We start from the raw sequence: 25,431 nt of genomic DNA, 5'->3' as shown, positions 1-25,431 counted from the left end.
TTTTCAGACATTTTCAGTGATTTTTACGTATTTTCCTCATTAAATCTGTAATTTTCAGCCTATTAAAATGTCCGACGAGCACTATAATCCTCGAAATCGGCTCAAAACGCAAATAAAACGTCGATCAAGCTGCCGAAACATTCTCAACGCTGTGCCTCCACCGCCACCTACCGATTTTGAAGGCTTGGAGGGATTTACGGATAGTTGTCCGGCTCCGACAGCGAATAATCCGTTTAAAGTAGAGAAATGAACTTATTTTTATTTTAAAAAGTCGATTTTCAGGTCTCTTCCCCGCAAAAGAAGCGACAAAAACCCCAGGTGACCTTCTCACAAGACGATCCGTTTGCAGCGAGTATTTCGAGGTTTGAATTGGAAATTTGAGCAATCTTCTCTAATAATTTTAAGTTTCAGAAGCCCCGATCCACTTAAAACGCCCACCAAAGGAGTGAGAAGCTCCCCGCGGAAAAGAAAAAGTCCACAGAAGTTTGAGAGATTCCAGAGCTTTGATCCAGTGAGAAAATATAAAATTCTCGAGGTTTTTTTTAAACAAAAATTGAATTCTGCAGGCTCTTCTTCAAGAATTCCATCCGGTCGACTTCTCCGCGCTCCTTGCCACGTCGTCATCGGCTCAAAAACCAGCAGAACCAGCCCAGGAGTCTGCCGAGGATCTTCCAACTGATCTTCGGATCGGAAGCAAGATGAGAATCGTGTCAAAAGTCTCGTTTCCATGGATGAATACGAGAAAATCGACGGGAAATGTGATTGTCAAGTTTCAGACGAACGATCGATTCGATGGAATGCAATATTTTAATAAAACGTTTCTTAATGGCTATGAGGTGGGTCGAAATCTACTATTTTTGACTTTTCTGTGTAGAAAAATGGCCTTCGCAGCAAAAATTTTGGAGAAAAACGGTTTTTTCAAGCAAATGTTGGCTTGGGTCTGCTAAATCGAAATTTGTAGTTTGTAGTCTAGCAGACCCAATCTCTTCAAAACCACTTTGGTCTGCTAAATCAAAATGTGTAGTTTGTAGTCTAGCAGACCAAAAATTTTCAATTTTCGCATGGAAAATTGGAAAATTGATGAATTTTTCAATTTTTCAGCGGGAAAATGAACATTTTTCAAATAGAAATCAGAAAAATTCAAGTGTTTTGCGATTTTTAGTGGAAAATTTTGCAATTTTTGTGTTTTAAGACAAAAGTGCGTATTTTCATACAAAATCCTGAAAAAATCGGAATTTTCAGGGAAAATTTATCTGAAATCGCAAATTTTGAGCTAAAATCCATAAAATTGTGTAAAAATCGTCGAAAAACGAAAAAAAAAATCATTTAGGTCTGCTAAATCAAAATTTGTAGTTTGTAGTCTTCAAAATATATTTTTGTGGCTTTTTCAGCAGTTTTCATAGTATTTTTCAGTTGAAATCAAGTTTTTAATAATTTTTTACTTCAAAATTGAAAGAAAAAACCATTTTCAATGATATTTTTCTGACAAATTTGTAGTTTGTAGCCTAGCAGACCCTTTTTTTTTCAAAAAATTCAAATTTCAGGACCCGACAGTGCCTCTCCCAGTGTCTCCAATGTCAATTCTTGAAGCTGCCTCGCTTTTCTACCAGTTTCCAGTAATTCCAGGGCTCAAAATGTATCCAAGAATCACCGCAGAGCAAGAGTACGGTGGAGCACACTTGCAACACCTAAAATTCGAATTTTTTTGCAGAAACGTGTCCCGTGTCTCGCTGGCTCCACTGGTGACGAGCACAATGTTGGAACAATGGCAAGAGTGCTACGCGGAGCTCTACAGCTCGTATAAAAAGGGACAACGTGGCAGTTTTTACGTGGCGACTGCTGTTTGCAACGTGCTTTTTACGAAAATGCCGTTGTCGGGTGGTGGTGATGATGTGGCGGCAGATGACACGTCACAATCTTGCTCGCAGGCTTTTCGAGGGCAGAAGCTTGTCGCTGTGATCACTCATACGACGTCGGCGATCCGAGAGCATTTGAGAAGCCAGGGTAGAATTTTTGAGCAATTTTCAGATTGATTTTATGCTATAAAATTGAAAATTGTGGGTAAAAAATACTTTTTTCAAGCCGTACAAGGTCTTAAAGCACAAAAAGTGCAAATTTTTCAGCTTAAAATCGCAAAAACTTGAATTTTTCTTATTTCTATTCAAAAAATGTTCATTTTCCCGCTGAAAAATTGAAAAATTCATCAATTTTCATTGCAAAAATAGTAAATTTTGGGTCTGCTAAACTACAAACTACAACTTTTGATTTAGCAGACCCAAATTAAAAATGCCTGTTTTCAGTTTAAAATTTAGATTTTTTGATTCGTTTTTTTGGAATACAATTTTAATTCACTCAAAAATTCGAAATTAGATCAATTTTCCCCCAGAAATTCCGATTTTTTTCAGGATTTTATCTGAAAATACGCACTTTTGCCTTAAAATACAAAAATTGCATTTTTTTTTCCACTAAAAATCGCAAAAAACATGAATTTTTCTAATTTCTATTCGAAACATTTTCATTTTCCCGCTGAAAAATTGAAAAATTCATCAAGTTTCCTTTTTTTTCATTGCGAAAATGGAAAATGTTGGGTCTGCTAGACTACAAACTACAACTTTTGATTTAGCAGACCCAAATTAAAAAATGCCTTTTTAGCTTAAAATTTAGATTTTTTGGTTAATTCACTCAAAAATTTCAAAATTGGCTCAATTTTCCTCGAAAATTCCGATTTTGCAGGATTTTATACGAAATTACGCACTTTTTCACTTAAAATCCTACTGTAAAATGATATTTTTGAGGAAAAAAACTTTTTTTTCAAATTATAGTGTGCGGCAAACGTGCTCCATTGCGAATTTCAGCTCAAAAACTGTTTTTTTTGTCGATTTAAAAGCTGAAATAGGCAAAAAAGCTGAAACTCTATTAAATATTCATTTTTAAACTGAAATTTCAATTTTTGCAGGCGTCGACTTCGAGGCTCCAAAGCCCACATCGTCTCTGAAGCGTGTCAGCAGTTCACCACAACTCCATCATGATCAGTCAACACTGGATTGCCTTTTGGCTTCAGAATCCAAGGAGAACTCTCAAATGGGACCAACAACATTCGGTGGAATCGAAAATTCGGAAAATTCCGATGAAAGCCCGCTGAAAAAAGATCAAGACAGTGATGAGAACGAGAGTCCAATGAAGCTGGCGAACCAATGGTTGAATGAGATTGGGGTCTCACCGCGAACAGTGAAAAATACTGTTTCGAGGTAAAAATTTGCCATTATCCAGGCAAAAAAGCTTTTTTATTGAACTTTCTGGAAAAAAAACCCAAAAAATCATAGTTTTTGACAGTTTTTTCGTGCAAACCCCGTTTTTTCACGAAAGGTTACTGTAGCTGCGCTCAAAACTACAGTAGCCCCAAATTTTTGTACTTTAAAATTTGAAATATTTTGTGGAATTTGATTTTTTGCCTTAAAATTGCAAATTTTACGCTAAAAAGTTCAAATCTACTACTATTTTAAAATTAAAATTTTCCGAAAAACGTCGAAATTTTGATTTTCAAGATTTTTTCCATTAAAAAAGTCAATAGGTTACTGTACATACAAAAGGTTACTGTAGCTGCGTGGCAATAGCCCGGCGCTACAGTAACCCGAACTGTGTAATGTGACTCCTCCTAGGATTACTGTAGCTCCGCGATCTGCGCAAAGCTACAGTAATCCTATTTTTCCCTCATTGAAAATTAATTTTCTGTGACTTATGTGCTTCTATCCAATTTTGATGGTATGAATATCGGTATTCTCGGCTGAAACATGCAATAAATACCGTATTCCAACCAACAATTCGGTGCAATAGAGCACATTTGTCACCGGGGATGCGGAAGCTATGCCCAAATTTTCAATTTTCTGGGAAAATTGTAGAAAATAGCAATTTTCACCGTTTTTTTCCAAAATTTTGAAGTTTTTGTTTAAAAAAACACCGAAAATTGCTCTGAAAATGCCGTATAACTCCCATAAGGATTACTGTAGCTTCCGTAGCCTCTAAAAATGAATTTCTGTGACTTATGTGCTTCTATCCAAATTGATGGTATGAATATCGGTATTCTCGGCTGAAACATGCAATAAATACCGTATTCCAACCAACAATTCGGTGCAATAGAGCACATTTGTCACCGGGGATGCGGAAACTATGCCCAAATTTCCAATTTTTCCAGAGAACTCTCTTCCCAAGTGACTGATCGTGCCGGTTTCCAGTGTCTTGTAGTCCATGGCTCCAAGATTCATGCTCTATTCAACGCGCTGATGGATTCGGACGTTGTACACGAGAAAACGGGTCCCTACACGAAAATCCCGCCCACTCTAATCGCCACGTCACCATTTTTGTATGGGCAGTTGCTCAGCTTGACGGTAGCCAATTTTTCTGAATTAGAAATTCAAATTACAAGTCAATTTTTCCAGAAATCATCGAATATATTCGCAAAAGCCGGAACCAAGTGCACGGAATACGAGCTGAAGCTGGAAAATGGTCCAGTGCTCCCGCATTGTGCAAAAATGGTAAAAGTTTGCATTGGGGCGCGTTTGCAGCTTTTTAATTTCTGTATTTTCCTTCAGATGACCCAGTTCATCCGCTCTACGAACATGTGCTCGACGGAGGAGAAGCCGGTAACAATGCAAGTCATGGATCGACATACGAGTCAAGGAATGTCTGATTGGACGGAAACTGCCACCAACTGGAATACTGTGACAATTGCTGAGAATTGTGTGAAATGGACTAAGAATTGAGATTTTGAAGAATTAATTGAACATCCTGTGAAAAAAATTTTTCTAAGATTTTGATACAAGTTATTTTTATATGAATATTAACATTTAAATTTTGAACACGTATGTACTAGCAGCAAAAAATGGAACATCAATGTTTTTTGTTCGTCTACAGGGATCCGTCGGTAATCTATCATTCCATATTACGGGAACACAATATTCTGAGAATGCGTACTGCGCAACATATTTGACGCGCAAAACATCTCGTAGCGAAAACTACAGTAATTCTTTACACTGGTGTCGAGCTACTCAAATCATTATTAAATAATTAATTAAAATATTGAAATAGAGCACAATAATGACGAAAAAGTCGAGATCACCGTAAATCGACACAAGCGCTACAGTAGTCATTTAAAGAATTACTGTATATTTCGCTACGAGATATTTTGCGCGTCAAATATGCTGCGCAGTACGCATTCTTTGAATTTTGTGGTCTATATTGAGTTTAGCCAGGTTTGGGCGCGTTTTAAGAAAAAAGCTTTGGTCCAAAAAATTTTGAATTTATTTTCCAACATGTTTTATATGCATTACAAAAATGTTGCACCAGCCGTTTTTGAGAAAAACGCTACCAAACGGTCAGGTATACGGAAGACAAATTGCGTACAGGTACCACTTCTCGGGCACTGACGTCACAATTTTTTTTCTCGGGAAAAAATCCCCGCATTTTTTGTAGATCAAACCGAAATGGGACACCCTCACACCAGGTGACGGTTCTGATACATTTTAAAAAAGAAAATCTTCAGTTTAGAACCAAACTTCAATATTTTGCACATTTTAGATTCGTATAATGCTTCTCAACAATATTATGAATCAAAAAAACTTGAAAATCATTTTTATAGAAGCCAAAAATGCAAAAAAAAAAACGAATTCCCTATTCCCTCAAATTCAGGAGTTCGTGAGGTGTCGCTCCAATAATTTTGAACACTTCAGCAGGCTTTAAATTTTTGCGCATTGGTTAGGTATGTCTTGTAGTTTGTAATCTATGAGAAACATTAGTCTCATGCGAAGAAGAGCGCTGTGGATACATAGTTCAGGTATACGGTCGCTGTAGTCTACTGTAGTTTGAGAAAACACACAAAAACTTCAAAATTCAATATTCATTCGAAATGTTGTAAAAAACTTGATCAAGTATGTCGTACTTTCATGCACAGGCCCTCGTCATAATCGTACGGCGTACGGATTGTTTTCGTACGGTGTGCATTAACAAAAATTTCAGAATTATTGTCCGTGGGAATAGCACAGGGTGCTCTGTACTACTCGATTTGGTTAGAGAAATCAGACAACACTACGTAGTGAGAACATACGGGTGAGCAAGTTTTTAATTGAGTGTTTGTCATATTTACTTGAATAACATTTTTCAGACCAAGACGAAACATTCACAGATAAACTTTTTGACAACAATTGACTCAAACTTAATATCGTTGGCGGAGTGTGCATCATGCAAACAATAGTCGGAATTTTTTTTCCCGTAAAAACAGCATGTTAAGTTTATAACTAAATTGACAAACTTACTCTGGGTATTATTTTAATTACTGCAACTTACTTACTTACTTAGGATACTTAGATGTATCACCTTTTCTGTAACTACACTATTCATTGAAAAAAAAACTCGAAAAATGTGTGTTTTTTAATGCTTCTACCATTAATACGTTTGGAAATTATTTTAGATTGGTTATATTCGAGTAGCAAAATAGTGTTCCACCTGAAGAAATAGAAAAAAATATGTTTGTTTCAAAAAGCCCAAAAAATGTTTTTAATGCTACATGCTACAAAAATTTCTCTTAAAAATAATTTTCTTCTAAATAATTTTTCTAATTTATCAGAGAAATCTGCAAAGGAACCTGCCATCAACCAATATTAGATCAGTAGTTGCAGATAGTAGTGAACATCAAGCTCTAATTTATTCCAAATATTTTGATGTGTTTTGATGTGCTAACAGGAAACGTGGTTTGTTAAACAAGATTTTTTTTTTTTAACATTTTCAACCGAAAAACGACACGGCCGGTAAGTCCATTTTCAAAAAATTTATTGAACAATCGTTGATAGATTTGCACGTATCAAACACAAATCTTAATCATTTATCAATCGAGTAGAGTAAAATCTCGCGCTAAATCCAGAAAAAGTGTTTGTTTTATCCGACTTAAAGGTTACAAGCAAACTGTTTCCACTTGAAGTCATCATAGAAATACCAATTTCTCCGCTTAAATGAGCCAAAACTTTGTGGCTTGTTGTTGGGCCATCGTAAATGGTCACAACATCATACTTGTGTTCCGTACTAAATGGTGCAATGAACAAAAATATTCCGTAGGGCCCCAATGTGGAAATAAGGTAAGTGCAATCCTCGTTGTTATCGTAGTTATTTGGATAATTTGGAGAGGTGAAAACTCCTGAATACATCATTCGCGGTCCGTTGCAATTTGATAAGTTTGGTGTGGGAGTTACTGGTGGTGCAGGCGAGCATGGAACACCAGCAGGTATCTTGCATATATACTGATTAGGAATTTCCCAATTGTCAACGCTGTACCAGGAACCAGTGATTTTAGAGCCCACACCAGTGTATATCGTAAAGCAATAGCCAACTTTAACTGAAAATGATGGATCAATTCTATCGTAGTCCCACGGAGAATCATCCAGCCAACTGAGGCTGTAGTTATTTTTCCATGTCGCTCCAATAAAGTAACCGTCGTCCACAAATGGAGCAAAGTTAACAATATACTGAAGTTCATTCGGAGAATGTATAGACACAAGGTTTCCACAGCTTAGTTCACATATTTTCTGTGCAGTGACAAATGGTACGGCAGTCGAGCTGAATGTGTAGCAGTACCCGTTGTAGTTGTAAGAACAGCTATCTGAAATCTTTGGAAGTTCACAGGACAGTTTTATTATTTCGAGTACCCTGGTAGGTTGTTGGTAGCTCACAAATGTAAGGCATGCGATAGCGTTCACAATCCTCACTGATCCATTTTCCAGCTAACACTCCCTGCGTAGAATAATACACACATTGTCCAACTTGGACGTTAGGATAACCTTAAGTTTGAGGAAAATGTTTGAAACAGAAAAATCCACCAACCCCCAGAAAAACTGTTGTAGCTGTTTGCCGAGCCGGATGCATCATCCCAGAAACATTTTCCAAAACTATCTTCAAAACAAGACAGGCCGAGCCAAATAAGTTTAGCACTCCCAGCAATAGTAGCAACATCTTGATTATCCTGAAACCTTTGGCTCAGTCAGGAAAATGATAATATGTACTTGTGTATTATATTCGCTCCATTTAGAAGTCGAATTATAATACGAATAAAGTATCTACTTACTTGAGCATTCTTGACCGTAACAAGTGTTGCACCATAGTTTCTGCATGATAATTCAGCATCTCTGTGGATTACTTCTTCGTAGAAAAGACGCAAACACTTGTTGTTAATTAGTGTGAATCCATTTTTACAAACTGGGGTGTTGGATGAAATTGCAACATTTGCAAGCCAAATAAGAAGCAGAGCAGCGATTGCCTGCATGATGGAAAGGAAGTTGTGATTCTTATCAGACAGTTTTGAATGGTTTTAAGCTGGCGGAATAATTCAAATTTAACGAGCTACGATAAGAGTTTCCGAATGAAATGAAACATCTACAATCACCAGAGTTGTAGATATTAAGCATGATTGGTCAATGAAGTTACATGAATGAGGAATGGAAAAAGGAAACATCAAAGTGAAGTGAATTGTGTTACTGTAGGGAGTCTCATAGATCCGTGACATTTCCCCTACTTTACACATTGTGGATTTTCAGACGTAATTTTGAAAAATGTTCCAAGATTCAATTCATTTTGAATCATAGCAATTTCTCCGTTCTGTTTCTGAAAATTTTCCAGCTTTATTTCAGTTTTACTGGTTTTATTAATAACAGAGTTTACTTATTTTCAAAGTTTACCTCCAGTTTTTGAACTGAAATCCAGTGGGAGCAGTATTGCTACCTACCTGACTCCTGGATCCCAGTGCAAAGCCTTTAAAAAACGTTTAATATCTTGTGTTTATAGAAGTTATTGATCATTCGATCATTACAATCGAAAACTCATATCGTGTTTCTTTAAATTCAAATGATGTCCTTCTCCCATTTTAAACTCATTTAAAAATTACTGATAAGAATCATGGCTTCTTTCCATGATGCAAAGTAGGCCTCCCAGCTGAGTAAGGCGCGAAATGCGGACCTCAACCCTCATGCCTCAAGCCGACGCCTCTCACCGCTGTGTGTGTACAATGGTTGACTCACACTAACTCACAACTCACAAAAAATAACTTAAAAATAACTTACTGTTTCTAGACATAACTTTTACTTTTGATCTGTTGTACATAAATGTAGTTGAAAAATAATTTGGGAAGTTTTAAAACAGGGGTTTGGAAAATTTGCAACAAAAAAAAGCCAACTGAATTTTTTTCGTCATTATTTTGCTTCCCTGATTTTCAGAAACTTCTCATTTTCAGATTGATTCCAGATTTCAAAAGAGGTAACCATTCACATCAGCGTCAAATTTTTTTAAAAACAAAAATTTTTTTTGGCCAAAATTTTTTCTTCTCCAATTTCTCAAAAAAAAATTCCCTAATAAACATTTGACATCAATTTAAGCCAATCTCAGTGTGTTTGCGCCGCCCAACTAAATAACGAAAAAAAAAAAGAATTCCCAAGGGCTTCTCGCCTCCTCCTCCTTCCTTCTCTACATACTACACGCAAATTCCAAATTCTTGTGTTGTTACGGAGTAAAAGAAGAAGAAGAAAAAGAAGTGGCGGGTGCTCGCGGAGCAAGACAACTCCGAGCACATGAAGACGTACAAGTATTGGAGACTGAGAGGGAGATGGAGAAAGAGGCAAATCTCTCGGCTTCTCCCCGCGCATACTTTCTTCTTTTTTTCCGCCGCTTGTGATGCTGCTTTTTTTGGAGAAGACGACGGCGTCTTGCATGCTTTTTCAGGATACTCTTAGTACCTATACATACTTTTTTTTTTTTTTTTTTGGTTTCAGGTTCCAGGTGAAATTGAATTAGGTGCAAGATTAGGTCAGGTGTTTCCCGGAAAATTAAAAATTTGAACTTAGATCTGAAAAAAAACGACATTTTGAATAAAATCAAATTTATTGAAATTTTTTTTGAAAAAAAAATTCGAAAAAAAAATCTAAATTTAAATTTTTTTCTGTTTTTTTTTCACTTCTTTCAAGACCCTGTATCTTGCTCTAAAAGCTGGTTTTTTGAAGATTTTTTTATTGTTCTAGGAATGTTTTGGAGGAGGTCATTTTTAACATTTTTTTTTGAAATATTTTTTAAAAAATCGGTTCGAAAATTTCAAATTTTTGAATTTTTTTTTCGTCCAAAAAAATTTAATGTTTTTTAGACATTAGAATTTATTAAAAACGTTTTAAACAGCTGTTTTAATTTTCGCAAAAATTAGAAAACAAAATTATCAAAAAATTTAATTTTTTTTAATTACTCATATTTCTAGCAAAAAACTAGTTCTGGCTTTGAAATTAATTTTTAAAAAACCCCAATTTAATTTATATCAGCCCTGAAATTTCCTGACAATACCTAAAAATGTTAAGGAAACTCTGTATCACACTGGTTAATATGGGTCGCTACTCAGCCAATATAAAAACTTCCATAACTTTTTTCAAAGTGGAGCTAGAAATTTGATTTAAGATGCACGATTATAGAGCTTAAAATATAGGGTCTAAAATTTGATACGGAGTCATTGAGCCGCTACTCAGCCAATTTTTTTTGGAGATTTATCCAAACGCCCCCAAGAAAAAACGTATTATTCAATAATTTCGGTGTGTGTGCGAAAATTGAATTTTTGATGAAATTTGGGCAGAGCATGAGAAGAGATAAGAAATTCAGTATTTCTCTACTTTTTGGCGGCCGGCGGAACCCATTAATATTCGAGCCCTCCCCTCTGAGAGCTAATCCCATTTTTCTTACGGAGCTGGCTCCAGGAGCCCCCCAAAAAGGAGAGTGCACAACACCACAACAACTGGGTAATGGGTATTGACGGGACCCCCCTACGACTTTTGCCTCTGTTTTTGTTGGATAAAACATTTTTTGATGTGAAAAATAGAGGGTTTTGACTGAAACCAGTCGATTTTGCAGAATTTTAAATGTTTTTGAACTTTTTTTGAATTTTACCAATTTTTCCAAAAAATTATATATTTAACTACTTACGGTGCAAAACCACACATTTTAATGAAAAATTCAAATTTCCTGCCGATCGCATTCTGCAAGTGCGCTTCAATGATAAGTTCGCAGAGTTTCGTGGTCTGGCGCTCTTTTTGAATTTTTTTGCCACGTGTATATTTTAAAACATTTACATCTCCCAAAAACGTGTGATGTAAGTATCTGTGCGCGAAAAAAGTCCATACGAAATTTGAGACCTTTTGCTCTCCGGAGCACACCCTACTCTCATTCTATCCTTTTATTCCAACAACGACGCGAAAAAAAGTAGAGAGAGAGAACGAAAAAAAGGACCCTCAATTTCTTTTTTTCAGTGCTCACAGGGTCCCCCCTCACTCTCACACTTTTCCCTCATTTCCTATGCTTTCTATTCTTCCGGTTCATTGGCCTTGATTAGGCAGTCAGTTTGGTGTTTTTGAGTCGCTACTCTGGCTCCGTATCACGTTAAAATGTATATTTATTGATTTGAAATTTGAATATTTGCTGAGTAGCGACTCAATGCATTCAAATCCATATATCACACTTTATCTCAATCGACCAACAATTTAAAATGTATTTGAATTACAGAATTACCCTCCACTTCACACTAGATTAGTATCACCTTGCATCACCAATCAGCTCCAACATCAGCACGTGAACGGTCTCGTAGTCCTCTCGGAGCCTATGAGACCGTTCCGTGCCAGCCGTCGTCGTCGACAGGACCCCCTGGTGCACCATATCAACCGCCCACGCATATAGAAGTTTCTGTCGATTTTACGAGGCCCGATGGGCAGAGGACGAGGCCACTTTTAGTTGAGAATAGACGATTATATGTAGATGAACATTATATTTCTGTTTGGAGTCCTGTTTTGAGGTTAGTTGGGAGGTGCATGTGCGCTCCAGCGAGAGGTTGAGAAAAATTGCTTTGGGGGCGCATTTGCAACAAGAAGTTTTATACAAAAAAATTTGAATTCTTTTAAAACCCAACTGCGCTCCAATGAGAATTTAACGAAAAATCAATAAACTTTATTAGAGCGCACTAACAACATTAAGATGCTCAGTTTTTTGTCAATTAGCTTTGGAGCGCACTTTCAACACGAAAAATAACAATTTTCATTCGAAATTTAAAATTTTCGAAGCTCGGAAACTGCAAATGCGCTGTAATGAAAATTCACGGAAAATTTGCATTGGATCACACTTTGCAACATGCTAAAAACGGTTTATTTTTTCATTTTTTTAAATTATTAATTTTTCAGGGCGTGGTGTGTAGAATGTCCGGATCGTGAGTTAATATTGGCAAATGTGCAATATGAGCATGTTCTGGAAATGTTAGAATGTATACATCCAACATATAAAGCCGTAGATGACCAATCAGTTCATATACTTTTACCGTTAGCTTATGATTATCAGGTGAGTGTTTTGAAATATTTTTTTTTAATTGAAATTTAATTTATCGATGAAGTTAAGTCGCTACTCAGCCGAAAACTGCCGTAACTTTTTTTTCAAAAAAATTCTTAAAATTGTACCACATAAAACTCTACATCATTGGTACAAAATTTGATGTGGAGCTCAAAAGATTGAGTCGCTTCTGAGAAAATATTGAAGCACTCAATTCAATATTCAATATTCAATATTGTTCAATATTGAAGCTCTATTCTAGAAACTTGGTTTAAAAATAAAAATACTCAAATTTCAGATGGAAGGATTACTGCACCGTTGTGAATGTTTCCTGATCAGTCATAATTTACCATTTCTCGAAAAAGTGTGGATAGCGGATAGATACAAGTTAAATCGACTTCTAGTACTATGTCTACGTGAGATGAGGCCCAATTCCAAAGTTGATCTGAACGGATCAAGGTACTATGCACTGTCGGATCGAGTGAAAGTACTACTTTTGGAACGACTACACGGAGCAGCTGCTCCAGAAGAAATTCTCGAGCCACCGTTAGACCTTGAGCCTTATCAACGACAATCTGACGTGAATTTTGCGGCGGTCCGCGCGAAAACCGGCCGATTATATTATGTTAATCCGTTTTATATGGCCGCTTGGAGTAATGTTTTCGAAGAAAAGCTGTGCACAACGAGCAGTGGGATTGAGGAAATGTTTTGTCCGTGTACTCATGAAGAGCTTAAGGCATTTCTCATGGCGATACATCCTCCACAGTTGAGGATTAATGGTGGGTTTTTTTCGAAAAGTTTTGAGAATTTTGAGTTGAAAGTATGATTTTTGAATTCATTAAGTTCCTAGCTTCAAAATAAGCCCCGAATTTTGAAATTTTGAGGGTGCGGCGCGGTTTTTCAATTTCTAAAAAATTTTCCAAATAATTTCCAACTTTCAGAGACAAACATCGGCCCGATCCTAATGTCAGCTTGCAAAATGGAATCACCGGCTCTGCTCCGAAAATGTGCAAATCTTCTGCTCTCACCGCACACCCAATTGTCAGTTTTTGTGAGGTTATCCCTCCTCGATAGGTGTTTCCTCCACGAGATGCTTCCACAATGTCTACAAATGGTTTTGAGGCCCGAGAATTTGATTCAAATGACGCAGCAGACAACTTGTAAGTTTATATTTTTTTTTTGAAAAAAAAAATTAAATTTGGATAAAATTAGTTTTTACCCCACCATTTTATCTTGTATACTAGCAAAGTTATTATAGCTTGAATTTTGGCTGAGTAGCGACTCCAATTTCAATGACTCCGTATCAAAATTTATATTTTTCGACGCAAAATTTTATAATCTACAATATTGTCTTTCGAACTATTTTTATAGCATTACTTTCAACAAAGTTATGTTGGTTTAAAGTTCAGTCGCTACTCATCCAATTGTATAACTGCCGTAACTCCGTTCAAAATAGAACTAGAAAGTCGGTCCAAGAGGCAAAGTTATTAAAAATTAAATTTTACACCGATTGGTACTATTTTCGATACGGAGTCATTAAAATTAAGTCGCTACTTAGCCAGTATATAAACTACAATAACGTTGTTAGTTTAAAAGATTAACGGATAGGGTAAAACCAAAGTTAATTGAAATTCAATATCTCATCAACATTCCAGACGACTGTCTCTCCACCCGAGCCAAGGCCGCAATGATGGATCGTCTAGGCGTCCTACTCGACAATCCAGGTCTCCAAACCCATCACTGCTCCCGATGCAAAGTCACGAATACCTGCGGAGCTGTAACATGGATGTGCCCATCGTGTAAAACATATTCATCCGACACAACACTCATGAAAAACCCCAACAATGTCACGACAGGTACGACTACAGTAACCCAGGGTTACGGTAGTGGTACTGTAGGTGGTTTGATGAATCGTACATAGTTCTAGCGATGTTTTTTTTCGAATTTTTTTTACAAAATTGTATAATTTAATTTAACTATTCATTTTAATATTATTATTATTATTATTATTATTATTATTATTATTATTATTATTATTATTATTATTATTATTATTATTATTATTATTATTATTTCAAATATTTATTCTACAAATCCACAATTCTTTCATCAAATTTACAACTTCTCCCTGCCACATTTTTGTTTTCACTCAAATTTCAAATTTTCCGAGCTTCCCGCGCCTTTAATATTTGAGTAATAATGTTTTTTTTTGATATTTAAATATGTAATTTAATAATAAAATAATGATTTCTTAGACTCTTCAAACCGAACGGGCACTGTGTCCCCTATTTCCAGGCTTGGAAAAATCTTATTTTCACCAACCAGACCAGTCAAACCAACCATACCAAGATTGTTACCATGACCAGCATTCCAAAAGCGTTTAATATCAGAAGAACGCAAAACTTTGATTTCGAAAACAAAATCGAACGATTTCGTTTTTTCTCAGATCCAAACAAAATCGATAGCGAACCGGGAACTGAATTCTCAATTAAGCTCACTCAATTGGGATTGACAAGTGTCGTATTCTCCAACACAGAAAGACTGATGCCAAGCTCAATCACTTCTTGCAGATCTTTAGATCTTTAGCGGGTTGACTAGATTCTACATGCAAACGTCGCCAATACGGTATCATGAAACCACATGTGATACCTCAAAACCGTAGGGCAAACTATCCCAATGGCTTTAAGAAAAAGAAAAGTTTAAGAAAAATAAAAAAGTACTAGCACAGATTCTTAATGAAAACTATAATCAAAATGAAAATAGGGAGAAGTTTACACTGTAACGTAGGATAGCTTTCAAGACAAAATTAACTTAATACCAATCTTCTTCTGTTCAACATCATTTGTTGTAACAAGCATTTCAAAAATCGTTTGGTTTCCCTCATCTGAAGTCGGAAATTTTGTCTCGGGTCCAACTAAAACAATCGTTCCATCTCCTTCTTCAATTTGTTCATTCTCAATGAATCTTGGCTCTAGCGGTTCCATCGAACCAACACAAAATCCATCTCGCTTCTTTTTATGGCTTCTTCCACTTGCAAACAAATGTTCTTCCAGAAGTTGGCGCTGATGGACATTATCCGATGGACAGATAATGATGCTTGGCTTGAAGGTGGCACCAAAGTCAATTTCTCCGACTTTTGTTAGTCGGAACTTGACCAATACTCCTTCACTGTTCGGGGTCGCAGATATATAACTGAATAAAGAATTGTTTCAAACAAATAATATTTAGAAAACTCACATCTGTAAATTATCCTTTCTGATAGTTTGGCGAATATTGGAGACTTTCGTGTTGTAGAAGACACCAACTGGGATTAAGCGTCTTTACACGTCCATTTCAATTTCTTATGGACGGACGTGGTCCTGGAGCTCCTGGACGAGCAGCAGCGGCGCGCTGTCCGAAACGTGGTGGTGGGTTGCAATCTCTTCTGGCCTCACGGGAACGTTTTCTGACGACCTTACTGTGGATGGCGCAGGCGATGCAGTAGTGGAGCTTGTGGTAGCTTCTGAAACCTTTCTGAAAAATTTCAAGAAAAAATCGGAAAATTTGAGAAAAACAGAAGAAAAATTGGAAAGTCCAAGAAAAATCAGTGAAACAATTGATTACTTTCAGAAAATTTCAAGGAAAAATTGGAAACTTTAAGAAAAATTAGAGAGACATCGAAAATTCTTTTTTCAAGTTTGCGAGAAATTTGATAATTTAAAATTAAAAAATCCTATAATTAATAGTTTCGAAGAATTTTGTAGAAAAATCGATATTTTAAAAAAGCCATGAATAAAACCAAAATTTGAAGTAAAATTTGATAATTTCAAGAAAAATCAATGAAAAGTTGATAATCTCCAGGAAATATAAAGTGAAATCGATAATTTAAAAAAACATGGAAAAAACTTTGCAGATTTCCCGAAAATTTGGAGAAAAAATTGAAAATTGAAAATTCTGAGAAATTTACTTATAATCATAATAATTTTTTTTAATTGGAAACATCGAAAGTTCAAAGAAAACTCAATAATTTCAAGAAAAGCGATAAACATTCGGAAGTTGCAAGAAAAGTCGAAGTACAAAGCCTAATTTTTGTCAAAATGTGAGCGTGTCCGAGCTAGACCTAACAGAAAACAGAACACCTGAAAAGGATCAGTTCAACTCCACCACACGGTCAAATTTTTTTACAAATATTTTTGCAAAATAAAAAAGGAAAAAAAGACACCGAACATCTCCGAAAAAGGTCTCGAACCGCCAACATCCTTACAGTTCCCAGTCTGTTCTTATTCTGTTCAAAAGCTTCCAAGCGGAGCCGGAAGTTACCAACCCCATTTGAGTAACAAAACGAAGAGCTCACTCGTGAGCTGGGTATCTTGGAACTGACAAAACTCAGAGCGGTAGTTCCTGAAAAGGGACAACCTTAGGCTGTGTGGTTTTGAAACGTCAATTTTGCTACAAAATATTAGAAAAGGGGCGAAGCCAGGCAAACCACTTTTTATCAAGTCTAATAAATAACTACAAAAAAGGTTTCAAAAAACAGTTTCTTGGAATGCCTAAAAGTTGAAGCGGCAACTTGCTACAAATTGGAAGACCACGAAAAAACAACAACATAAGACTAGGAAAATGGAGGTTAAAAAAACATATTTACTGGGCAAGTTTTTGAAATTCTTATTGAAAATTCGACTTTAACGTAATAAAAACCGTAAATCCCTAGTGCAAAGCAAACATCAAACAACCTACAGTAACTCAAATCACAGATGTTTACAATATTCTACCTGTAAACATTGAAGATTGATCTCTAAGGGTAGGTTCCACCCGGACGTCAAAATTTTAGAGGAACTAAAATTTTAAATGAGTTGGTCCTGTAAGGGAGTAAAGGAAACTTGCTGCTGGAGCAAAATATTTGAATGTTCAATATAATTTAAAGTTCAATATCGTATTTCTTTTTTACAGATTCAAACCCGAAATTTTGTCCGAGATAGTGTACAGTCAGTTAACAGGGATCTATAGTAACACAGATCACAGAACTTTGCAATATTTCTCACCAAAGCTCTGAAAATTGAGTTATAGGTGTAAGTTTCTGAGTGAAAGTCAAGAAGTCATCAGGATTTTGGAAATAAAAGTGGAAAGAGCCTAACCTAACTAAAAGCAACAAAGTATGTTAAGAAGATTGAGCCAAAGTAAAATGGAAAGATGGAAAAACGTAGGAAAACTTGAGAAAAAAACACGCAAAACCTGCAAAAATAGCAGAAAATTGTCCAGAATGAGTGCCGCAATGGCCCATCTTCACCCACCTCCCCCCTCTGTCGTCTTTTCTAAATCTAATTTCTCCCTGGCCACTGTAGATCAACCGGTGAATGAACGAGACACCTGCAAAACAAGAGATGGTGGTCCGATGTGCCGAGGGCGGAGAGACACAGAGAGCACCAAATATGTATTCACGAAAAACTTTCGACACCTCGAAAGTTATCGAATTAAAAAAATGTCGAAACTAACTGGAAAAAAAATCAAAAAAATTGAGTAATTGCAGTAAATAACTTTTTCACGGAAAAATCTGAAGGTTTCTTAATTATTATCGATAATTCGACGTGTTACACCTAGATTTTCTGAATTCAGCATAAATGAATTAGTCATTTGCAGCAACTTTTGGTATTTTTGTTTTTTTTTTGCTTTTCCCATTTCTCAGCCTTCATAATCATAATTTTGTGGTCAAGAAAAATTATTTTTCTCAAATTGTTAAACAGTTAGAATTTAATAAAGTAAAATTTCATATTGTTCGGAGGCATTTCCTTATGAAAAATTATTTCTTCGAAATGTCTTAAAGAGAACTTTGAATTTTTTGTAAACATTTTAATTTCTCAATTCTTTAATTCTTCTTCAATTTTCTTTAAAAAGTCATAGTATGCTCATTCAATAATTTATTTAATTTAAACTTACGATATTATTGACAATTTTTCTACAATTTGTATGACGTGTGTGCTTCCCTACACTTACAGAAAGAGAAAACCAACAAATATTGATATTAAACTGCACTTAGACTAGAAAAATGCAATCATATAAGCGAGGGAGTTGGGAAATCACAGAAATCACAGAAAAATCAGGCATTATGAGCTTCGGCTGGTGTCGATTTTGGCTCGTGGCCATAGAGGAATGTTGCAAAGATAACAACGGTGGCTCCGATGGCGAAGGTTCTGAAACAATTTTTTTAAATGGATTTCAAGTAAAATTTTCATTCGTTTTGGTCAATTTTTTTAAAAATTTCAATTTAAATTATATCAAAAACGGAACTTCGTCCAAATTTTCCATTCTTTTTCAAAAAAAAATTTCCAAAAAATCCCATACGTTGTAATAGTCAAATCTCCGAGAACAAGCCATGAAGTGAATGATGAGAGAATAATTGATAACGAGACTGCAAATCCTTTGAGAATATTGTCAGCGTACTTGACGACGAGAGCAATCACGAGCCCTCCGTAAGCCTGGAAATTTTTGAATTAAAAAAAAGTTTTTTGATTTTTTTGTTTAATTTTTGCAGAAAATTTCAGAAAAAAAAAAGTTTTTGTAGCTCTGAATTTTCAATTTTTTGTAAAAAAATTATGAAAAATTCAATTTTTTTCAAAATAAATGGAAAAATCGAAAAATTAATAATTTTTTAATTTCAAACTGAAAATTCGGATTTTTTATAAAAAATCAGAATTTTAGCATTTTTATTCAAAATAAATAAGAAATAAATTTCGATGAAACAAAATAATTTTTTGAAAAATTTTTCAGAAAAAAATTTTTTTTGTAGGGATCTTCACAAATTTCAAATTTTGTTTAAAAATTATTAAATCAAAAAAAAAATCAAACTTCTCGCAGAAAATCGGAGCAAATTCTTTTTCTGTGAAAATTTGAAATTTATTTGATTTTCAGATTTTTAATAGGAAATTGAAGGTTTTTCTGAGAGAAAATGGTTTTTTTGAAATTTTGGCAAAAAAAAATTAAGAAAAATTGAAGGATTTTTGTAAAACAAACAACCGATTCAATAAAAGATAAATAAATTTTTTAGATTAGAAATTGCAAGTTTTTTTGTGAAAAACTTGTGAAAAAAATGTAATTTTCACTGAAAATCTGAAAAAAAAAGAAAAAGAAAATCTGGAAAAAGAGAATCTGGAAAAAAACAGAAAATCTGGAAAATTCATTTTCTATAAATTTGAAATTAGTTTGAATTTTTTAAAAGAAAAATAAGACAAAATTCCGATTTTCAAAAACAAAAACTTAAAAAAATTCGATAAAACCGAATATTATAATTTTAAAATTAAATTTTCAATTTTCTAGCATTATTTTTTCAAATTTTTCCAATAAATCAACCTGCAAAAGCACGACAATCCAAATAACTCCATTATATCCTCTCAAAAATCCATCATCACTAATTGCCTGCCAATCATAGAGCCAACAGACGAGAAGTGCTCCGAATACCGAGAAAAATGCCAACTGAATATTACGGATCCACAGGGAGACTTTCGATGTTTTCAGGATTTTTTCAAAGTAGACACCAGCGAATCCGGATGAGAAGCAGGCGGCTAGAACTGCTCCGAGGCCTGGAAACGATTTTTTTTAGGTTGATTTTTTGAATTGTGAAACGTAGTTTTCCACTAAAAAATTCCTATAGAAACTGATTTTTTAGTAATTTTTTCCAGTTTGGAACGGAAAAATCGTTCTAAATAAAAAATTGAGATTTTCAGTTTCCAATTGAAAATTGATATTTTTCCACATTTTTTGAATTTTTTTTTTGTAATTTCCAGTTTTTCTTTTTTTTTGTTTTTTTAATGGTTTTTGCCGTTTTTTTGCTGATTTATTCGTTTTTAAATTTTTGAATGGTTTTTTATCGATTTCTTAAATGTTGTCTTTTAAAACGTACATACACTTTTAGGAACATTTTTAAAACGTTTTTCACTAAAACTTTCCTACAAAAATTGAATTTTAGTAGTTTTTCTCCCAAAAAATAGATTTTTGGAAAAAAAAATTGGGATTTTTATTTCGTCAAAAAATTTAGAATTTTTTCGAAAAGAATAGCAAAAATTATGCATTAACCAGGTTTAATTTTTGAAAAAATCTAGATTTAAAAAAAAAATTAAAATCTACGAAAATTGAATTTTTTAATAAATATTTTCAGTTTAAAAACATCGATATTTGAATAAAAAAAAATTTTTAATTTACAATTACTATAATTTTCCAATTTCTTTTGGAAATAAAATTTCAAATTTTTTTTAAATCGAAAAACGAGCTTAAAATTTTCATTTTTACCTAAAATATTATCAGAAGCATCGTGTTCAGCTGCGGTACTCTTAGAAGTAGTAGAATCTCCAGAGGGGTACTGTACCAGGGCAACTCCAGCTGTCAGAAGGATCAGAGCCATCCAATTGTACCGGTGAAGCGATTTTCCGAGCATTGTGACGGAGAAAATCGCGGTGGTGAGGATTTTCAGTTGATATGTCACCTGGAATTTGGGGAAAGTTATTTAAAAAATTTGAAAAAAAAAAAGATTTTCGGCCATTTTTCTAATTTTTGAAGGTTTTTAAAACATTTTTTCGTCAAATTTTCAGTGCAATTTTTTTTTGAAAACTCGGAAAAATCAAAATTTTGTTAAAAACTCGTTAGTTTTGCCTGAAAAAATTTTTTAAAAATTTACCATGAAAACTGTACCTGATAAGTAGCGGCGTCCAATTTTTTCAAAGCGAAAAAGAGCAAATTGTTCTGGATAACATACATGATGGCTGGGACTGCGACCTGAAATTTGGAAAAAAAATTAGAAATTAATTTTTTTTAAATAAAAAATTATATTTCGCAAGTTTTGTTTTTTTAATTTCTAAAAAATCCTAAAATTCAATTTTTTGAATTTTTGAATTTTCCAGATAATTTCAAACTTTCAAAATTTCTAAAAATTCGAAATAAGTTAGAAACTAAAAAATTTCAAAAATTTCAATTAATTCAATTTTTTAAAAAATTAATTTTTAAAAAATTCTTAAAATACAAAAAAAATCGAAAATTTTTGAAAAATGTCTATAAATTCCTAGAAACCCTTGAAATTCTGTAAATTTCGAAAGAAAAGTTCTAAAAAATTAATAATTACTTTTTGAAAATTAAAAAAAATTGAAAATTTTGATTTTTTTAAAGCTACATTTAAATTTTTTTAATTCCAATAACTGGAAAAATACAAAAATTATTGAAATTTTGAAAATTTCGAATTTTTGAAAATCGCTAAAAAATTCTGTCTAAAATTCTTTTGATTTTTTTCCAAAAATCTCCGAAAAATTCTAATTTTCACCTTCAACGAGTCAGCCCTGGTCTGCGGAGACGCGAAAATTTCCCGATTGAGCTCATTGAGCATTCCACTGAACCGATATCCATTATTCCGGTAGATCACGAAGAAACATGTGATAAGCTTGATAATTTCAGCGCAGACGACAGCGGTGGAGGACAGGTAGCGGGGTCCTTCGGATTTCTGGAAAATAATTTTTTTCTACGAAAAAAATTATAATTATATGCCTAAAAAATCGTAAATTAAACTTTTTTAAAAGGTATTTTAAAAATTTTGAAAATCCGAAAATTAAACAAAATTGAAATTCCAAAAAATAGTTTTTTATTTATTTTAAGCTATTTTTTCCATTTTTGTGGTATTTTTTCACTATTTTTTCTGCATTTTCTACCTGCGTTTGACTGTATCTCAGGGTGAGAACAAGTGCGGTGGTTTGCACAATGAGCACGACCAATGAGATGAGCTTCAGATTGGAGCTCGTGTCGTTAGCTCGATTCATGGTTTTTACCTGGAAATATTGATTTTAAAACTAATTATTTGTAAAAAAAAGAGAGGAAATTTTATCGTGGCGAGACCCATTATTAACGGAATTGGTCAAAAATTGAAAAAAAAAATATCACACCGACGCGAAATTTTGCGCCAAAACTACGGTATCGGGTCTCGACGCGACAATTTTCTGTCAGATACAAAACGAGCGTGCGCCTTTAAAGATTACTGTAGCTTCAAACTTTAGTTGTTGGGGAATTTTCAGTTTATTCAGTTTTTCTCACAATTTGCCAAAATTGATTAATTTATTAAAAATATTTTTAATTTAATTATTAAAAAAAAAAATAATTTTAACAAATAGTGTGAAAAACTATGAAAATTCCTCAGCAACTAAAGTTTGAAGCTACAGTACTCTTTAAAAGCGCATGTCGAATTTAATTCAACCAAAAATTATCGCGTTGAGACCTGGTACCATATTCTTGACGCGACATTTCGCGTCTGTGTAATATTTTCCTTTTTTTTTTAATATTAATTTTCAAAAAACCTGGAAAAAACTTTTTTTTTAAATTTTTTAAGGAAAAATTAGAAAAAATTAACTCCACGTTGCACAATTTCAAACCAGAAAAAACCAATTTTCACACAAAAAATTGGCTTTTAAACGCAACGCCAATCTATTTAGAATGCGAAAAGCCACGTTTTGAGCTGTGTGTTTACACACTGCTTTCACCATCTGCGTCTCTAGTGGAGAGAGGCAATTTTGTGGAAAATCACGGTTTTGAAGCTTTTTTAGCTTGAAAATCGGCATTTTTCAAAAAGAAAATCTGAAGGAATTCACATAAACGGTGAAGAGATGAAGAGAAATTGGATAGTTGGTATAAGAAATAACCTTGACCGAATTCGGACCGACGGCATGAGACGAAAATGGAAAATGCAAAAAAAAAACACGGTTTAAAACACAAAATCGCATTTTCATAACAAAAAACAAGTTGGAAATGATAATAATAACAGAAAAATTAACAAAAAAAGGAGAAAATTATCGCTTCGAGACCCATTTGCCACGTTGCAAAAACTTTTCAGTATCGGCAAGACGAGTTCCGGCGGTTCTTGATTTGAGAAGCTCCTCGCGGAAGTTGATTTGTGGCTCTAAAATGTTCTGGACACCAGCTTTGAGAGTCACAACGTTGAATTTTGCCTTGCTGAAATGAGAAAAAATTAGTAGGCGTAGGCATAGGCATAGGCTCAGGCTTAAGCTCATGCTTATGCTTAGGCATAGGAAGATGCATAGGCATAGGTTAAGCCTTAGGCATAGGCATAGGATAATGTATAGGTTCAGGTATAGGCTTAGGCTTAGGCATAGGCTACGGTATAGGTTCAGGCATAGGGTTAGGCTTAGGCTCAGGCTTTGGCTTGAGCATAGGTATAGGCTTAGGCATAGACTTAGGCATAGGCTAAGGTATAGGTTCAGGCATAGGCTTAGGCATAGGCATAGGCTAAGGTATAGGTTCAGGCATAGGCATAGGCGTAGGCATTGGCATAGACATAGGCTTAGGCTTAAGCTTACGCCTAGGCTTAGACTTAATCTTAGGCTTCGGCTTAGGGATAGGGATAGGCATAGGCATAGGCTTAGGCTTAAAGATTAGGCAGAAAAGGAAAGAAGTTTTCACAAAAATGCTTCAAAAAATTGTTTTGGTAAAATTTTTCATAAAATCGGCCGAAAATAGCTCAAAATTATGCAAATTCGCCAAAAATATATCGATTTTGCAGAGAAAAATTGGAATTTTCTCACTTTTTCACTCAAATTAGCAAAAAATAAACCTTTTCTTCATTTTAACTTGAAAAACTCCATCAGAAATCTTCTTTGCCTCCTTCTTCTTGCTTCTCTTCTTCAGCTTCTTGGCCGCCAATTTCGCCGATTTTTCGGCCTTTTTCTCCAGAAGCTTCTCAATTATACTTTTTGGCTCAGCGACTGACATCTCTGGAGCTTTTGAAGTGGCTTCCATTGGCTCATCATCGTCGGAATCGGAATTTTCTGGATTTTCAATTGAAGTAACCGGATTTTTGGAAGAAATTTCCATTGGCTCATCGTCATCGGAATCGGAATTATCTGGGATTTCCACAGGATTTTGATCATTTTTTGGCTCCTCGTTGTTGTCTTCGTAATCGGTCTCCGGAACAACCTCGTCGTCATCATCCTCGAAATCTGACGGATCTGCGAATACATCTACCGAAAGTTGTGTGGATTCCGCATCATCATCAACTGAGTTTTCTTGCGATGGCGCCACGATTTCCTTGTGTTCCTCCGCAATTTCTGCCGAAGAGTTTTCTCCCGAATTTTTCGCCAATCTCTCGCTTTTCCTTAGAGAAATCGGCAGTTTTTCCTTTTCCTCAACTGTTTTCTGTCCTTTTACAGCTCTTTTAGGTGTTTCCATAGGATTTGTGGATGTTTCAGCTGGTTTTTCCAGCGGAGTGCTCTGAAATTCATTATTTAGTTGATAAAAACTGAAAAATGAGTTTTCCTACCGGCGATGGGCGCGAGACACGTTTTCCACTGCGGAGAGACACTGAAAATTTAAATTTCATTTATTTTTTACGAAAAAAACCCAAAAACATACCCATTTTCGATTGAAATCCGTTAAAAGTCGCGAAAAATAAAAAAAATGGAGAGAAAAATAAAAGTACGCAAGCGCAACACCTGACGCGCAATTGCGGACTTGAATGTCGTTTTGGAGGGAAATGCAAGGAATTTGAATTTCATTGTCGTGTCGAGACCTGAAAAGGGTCTGGTGTGAAATATTAAGAATTGATAATAAAATTTTTACACGAGGAAGTGGTATTTCTGCAAATTTAATTGAAAATTCAATTTAATTGTACAGAAATTAAACAAATTTCAGTTTTTCCTCAACATTTCCACGTGTAATCCCATTTTCAGAGAAATTTGTGCACAATTTCCTTAAAATTCCTATACAATTCAACATGTTCCCGTCAAATTGATAGATTTTCACCAAGAAAAACACAACAAGAGGCACGAGAGAATCAGAAAAAACGCAACACACGCTGTAATATAACTTGGAGAAAGTTGCGGATGGCCGGAGCACATTTTTACACTTTGGCATTTCAGTGTTGAGCACGAAAAATCGATTGACAAGTGGATTTTTCGAAGATTTTTTAGTTATTTTTTGGCAAATCCCGTACAGGTTAATTTTGCCCCGTGGCCGAGAAAAAGCGAGAACTCGGCCACTTATTTTTCTTTTTTCCTGATTTTAAAAATTGCATAAGGAGTATATTTTTGCCGCGAAATT

General features: G+C 34.7%; 5 protein-coding genes and 3 non-coding genes across 13 annotated transcripts; 2 read left to right on the top strand and 6 right to left on the bottom strand.

Moving 5' to 3' along the window:
* Positions 1 to 54: 54 nt before the first annotated feature.
* Positions 55 to 4,856, top strand: dnsn-1 (Downstream Neighbor of SoN homolog; the record flags this gene model as incomplete). Of its 5 annotated transcripts, none has more annotated exons than NM_061325.6 (10): positions 55 to 238; positions 283 to 362; positions 406 to 511; positions 567 to 836; positions 1,545 to 1,663; positions 1,712 to 2,004; positions 2,957 to 3,248; positions 4,193 to 4,385; positions 4,437 to 4,532; positions 4,590 to 4,846. In NM_061325.6, 10 exons carry the CDS (start codon positions 68 to 70, stop codon positions 4,758 to 4,760), a joined length of 1,791 nt encoding a protein of 596 aa, NP_493726.2. The 5 variants fall into 5 exon arrangements, with proteins under 5 accessions (NP_493726.2, NP_001254011.1, NP_493727.2 ...); NM_001267082.5 differs by having other exon boundaries at positions 59 to 238; positions 412 to 511; positions 4,590 to 4,856; NM_061326.7 differs by lacking the exons at positions 55 to 238; positions 283 to 362; positions 406 to 511 and having other exon boundaries at positions 699 to 836; positions 4,590 to 4,850.
* Positions 931 to 982, bottom strand: C24H12.14. The gene has a single exon (NR_050805.1). It is a non-coding gene; the product is annotated as an Unclassified non-coding RNA C24H12.14 (non-coding RNA).
* C24H12.15 lies at positions 2,584 to 2,633 on the bottom strand. Its single transcript, NR_050804.1, has one exon. It is a non-coding gene; the product is annotated as an Unclassified non-coding RNA C24H12.15 (non-coding RNA).
* Positions 4,857 to 6,806: 1,950 nt separating the features above from the next.
* clec-10 (C-type LECtin) lies at positions 6,807 to 8,322 on the bottom strand. The gene is made up of 4 exons (NM_061324.10): positions 8,108 to 8,322; positions 7,867 to 8,005; positions 7,692 to 7,823; positions 6,807 to 7,645 (listed from the first exon to the last, which is right to left on the bottom strand). Exons 1-4 carry the CDS (start codon positions 8,303 to 8,305, stop codon positions 6,867 to 6,869), a joined length of 1,248 nt encoding a protein of 415 aa, NP_493725.2. The 5' UTR covers positions 8,306 to 8,322; the 3' UTR covers positions 6,807 to 6,866.
* A 3,243-nt stretch (positions 8,323 to 11,565) lies between these two features.
* Positions 11,566 to 14,428, top strand: C03H5.6 (BTB domain-containing protein). The gene is made up of 5 exons (NM_001392994.1): positions 11,566 to 11,851; positions 12,234 to 12,387; positions 12,674 to 13,154; positions 13,317 to 13,535; positions 14,031 to 14,428. Exons 2-5 carry the CDS (start codon positions 12,304 to 12,306, stop codon positions 14,294 to 14,296), a joined length of 1,050 nt encoding a protein of 349 aa, NP_001379614.1. The 5' UTR covers positions 11,566 to 11,851; positions 12,234 to 12,303; the 3' UTR covers positions 14,297 to 14,428.
* A 664-nt stretch (positions 14,429 to 15,092) lies between these two features.
* C03H5.10 lies at positions 15,093 to 15,889 on the bottom strand. Its single transcript, NR_132578.1, has 2 exons — positions 15,613 to 15,889; positions 15,093 to 15,567 (listed from the first exon to the last, which is right to left on the bottom strand). It is a non-coding gene; the product is annotated as an Unclassified non-coding RNA C03H5.10 (non-coding RNA).
* A 2,365-nt stretch (positions 15,890 to 18,254) lies between these two features.
* nstp-4 (UDP-N-acetylglucosamine/UDP-N-acetylgalactosaminetransporter nstp-4) lies at positions 18,255 to 22,154 on the bottom strand. The gene is made up of 7 exons (NM_061322.9): positions 22,038 to 22,154; positions 21,656 to 21,832; positions 21,034 to 21,117; positions 20,635 to 20,827; positions 19,699 to 19,928; positions 18,694 to 18,827; positions 18,255 to 18,542 (listed from the first exon to the last, which is right to left on the bottom strand). The coding sequence occupies exons 1-7, from the start codon at positions 22,143 to 22,145 to the stop codon at positions 18,449 to 18,451; spliced, it is 1,020 nt and encodes a 339-aa protein (NP_493723.3). The 5' UTR covers positions 22,146 to 22,154; the 3' UTR covers positions 18,255 to 18,448.
* Positions 22,155 to 23,037: 883 nt separating this feature from the next.
* C03H5.3 (SRF-dependent transcription regulation-associated protein) lies at positions 23,038 to 24,899 on the bottom strand (the record flags this gene model as incomplete). 2 transcript variants are annotated; one of them, NM_061321.6, is made up of 4 exons in its annotated part: positions 23,038 to 23,328; positions 23,948 to 24,603; positions 24,653 to 24,693; positions 24,745 to 24,899. In NM_061321.6, 4 exons carry the CDS (start codon positions 24,746 to 24,748, stop codon positions 23,166 to 23,168), a joined length of 864 nt encoding a protein of 287 aa, NP_493722.1. The 2 variants fall into 2 exon arrangements, with proteins under 2 accessions (NP_493722.1, NP_001300492.1); NM_001313563.3 differs by lacking the exons at positions 24,653 to 24,693; positions 24,745 to 24,899 and having other exon boundaries at positions 23,166 to 23,328; positions 23,948 to 24,561.
* Positions 24,900 to 25,431: the final 532 nt, after the last annotated feature.

The sequence above is a fragment of the Caenorhabditis elegans genome, chromosome II (assembly GCF_000002985.6).
Source record: "Caenorhabditis elegans chromosome II".
NCBI classification, from domain to species: Eukaryota; Metazoa; Nematoda; class Chromadorea; order Rhabditida; family Rhabditidae; genus Caenorhabditis; species Caenorhabditis elegans.
This window is presented reverse-complemented; position numbering and strand designations above follow the sequence as displayed.

Excerpts from the sequence above, each read along its gene's own strand:
- C03H5.6 (NM_001392994.1), top strand. The coding sequence starts at position 12,304 with ATGTTAGAATGTATACATCCAACATATAAAGCCGTAGATGACCAATCA. Across the intron at positions 12,388-12,673 it reads CGTTAGCTTATGATTATCAG|ATGGAAGGATTACTGCACCG; the intron begins GTGAGTGTTTTG and ends CTCAAATTTCAG. Across the intron at positions 13,155-13,316 it reads TCCACAGTTGAGGATTAATG|AGACAAACATCGGCCCGATC; the intron begins GTGGGTTTTTTT and ends TCCAACTTTCAG.
- nstp-4 (NM_061322.9), bottom strand. The coding sequence starts at position 22,145 with ATGAATCGAGCTAACGACACGAGCTCCAATCTGAAGCTCATCTCATTG. Across the intron at positions 21,833-22,037 it reads TGAGATACAGTCAAACGCAG|AAATCCGAAGGACCCCGCTA; the intron begins GTAGAAAATGCA and ends ATTATTTTCCAG. Across the intron at positions 18,828-19,698 it reads GGATTGTCGTGCTTTTGCAG|GCTTACGGAGGGCTCGTGAT; the intron begins GTTGATTTATTG and ends AAAAATTTCCAG.
- clec-10 (NM_061324.10), bottom strand. The coding sequence starts at position 8,305 with ATGCAGGCAATCGCTGCTCTGCTTCTTATTTGGCTTGCAAATGTTGCA. Across the intron at positions 8,006-8,107 it reads TTACGGTCAAGAATGCTCAA|GATAATCAAGATGTTGCTAC; the intron begins GTAAGTAGATAC and ends CAAAGGTTTCAG. Across the intron at positions 7,646-7,691 it reads GCTACCAACAACCTACCAGG|ATAGCTGTTCTTACAACTAC; the intron begins GTACTCGAAATA and ends CAAAGATTTCAG.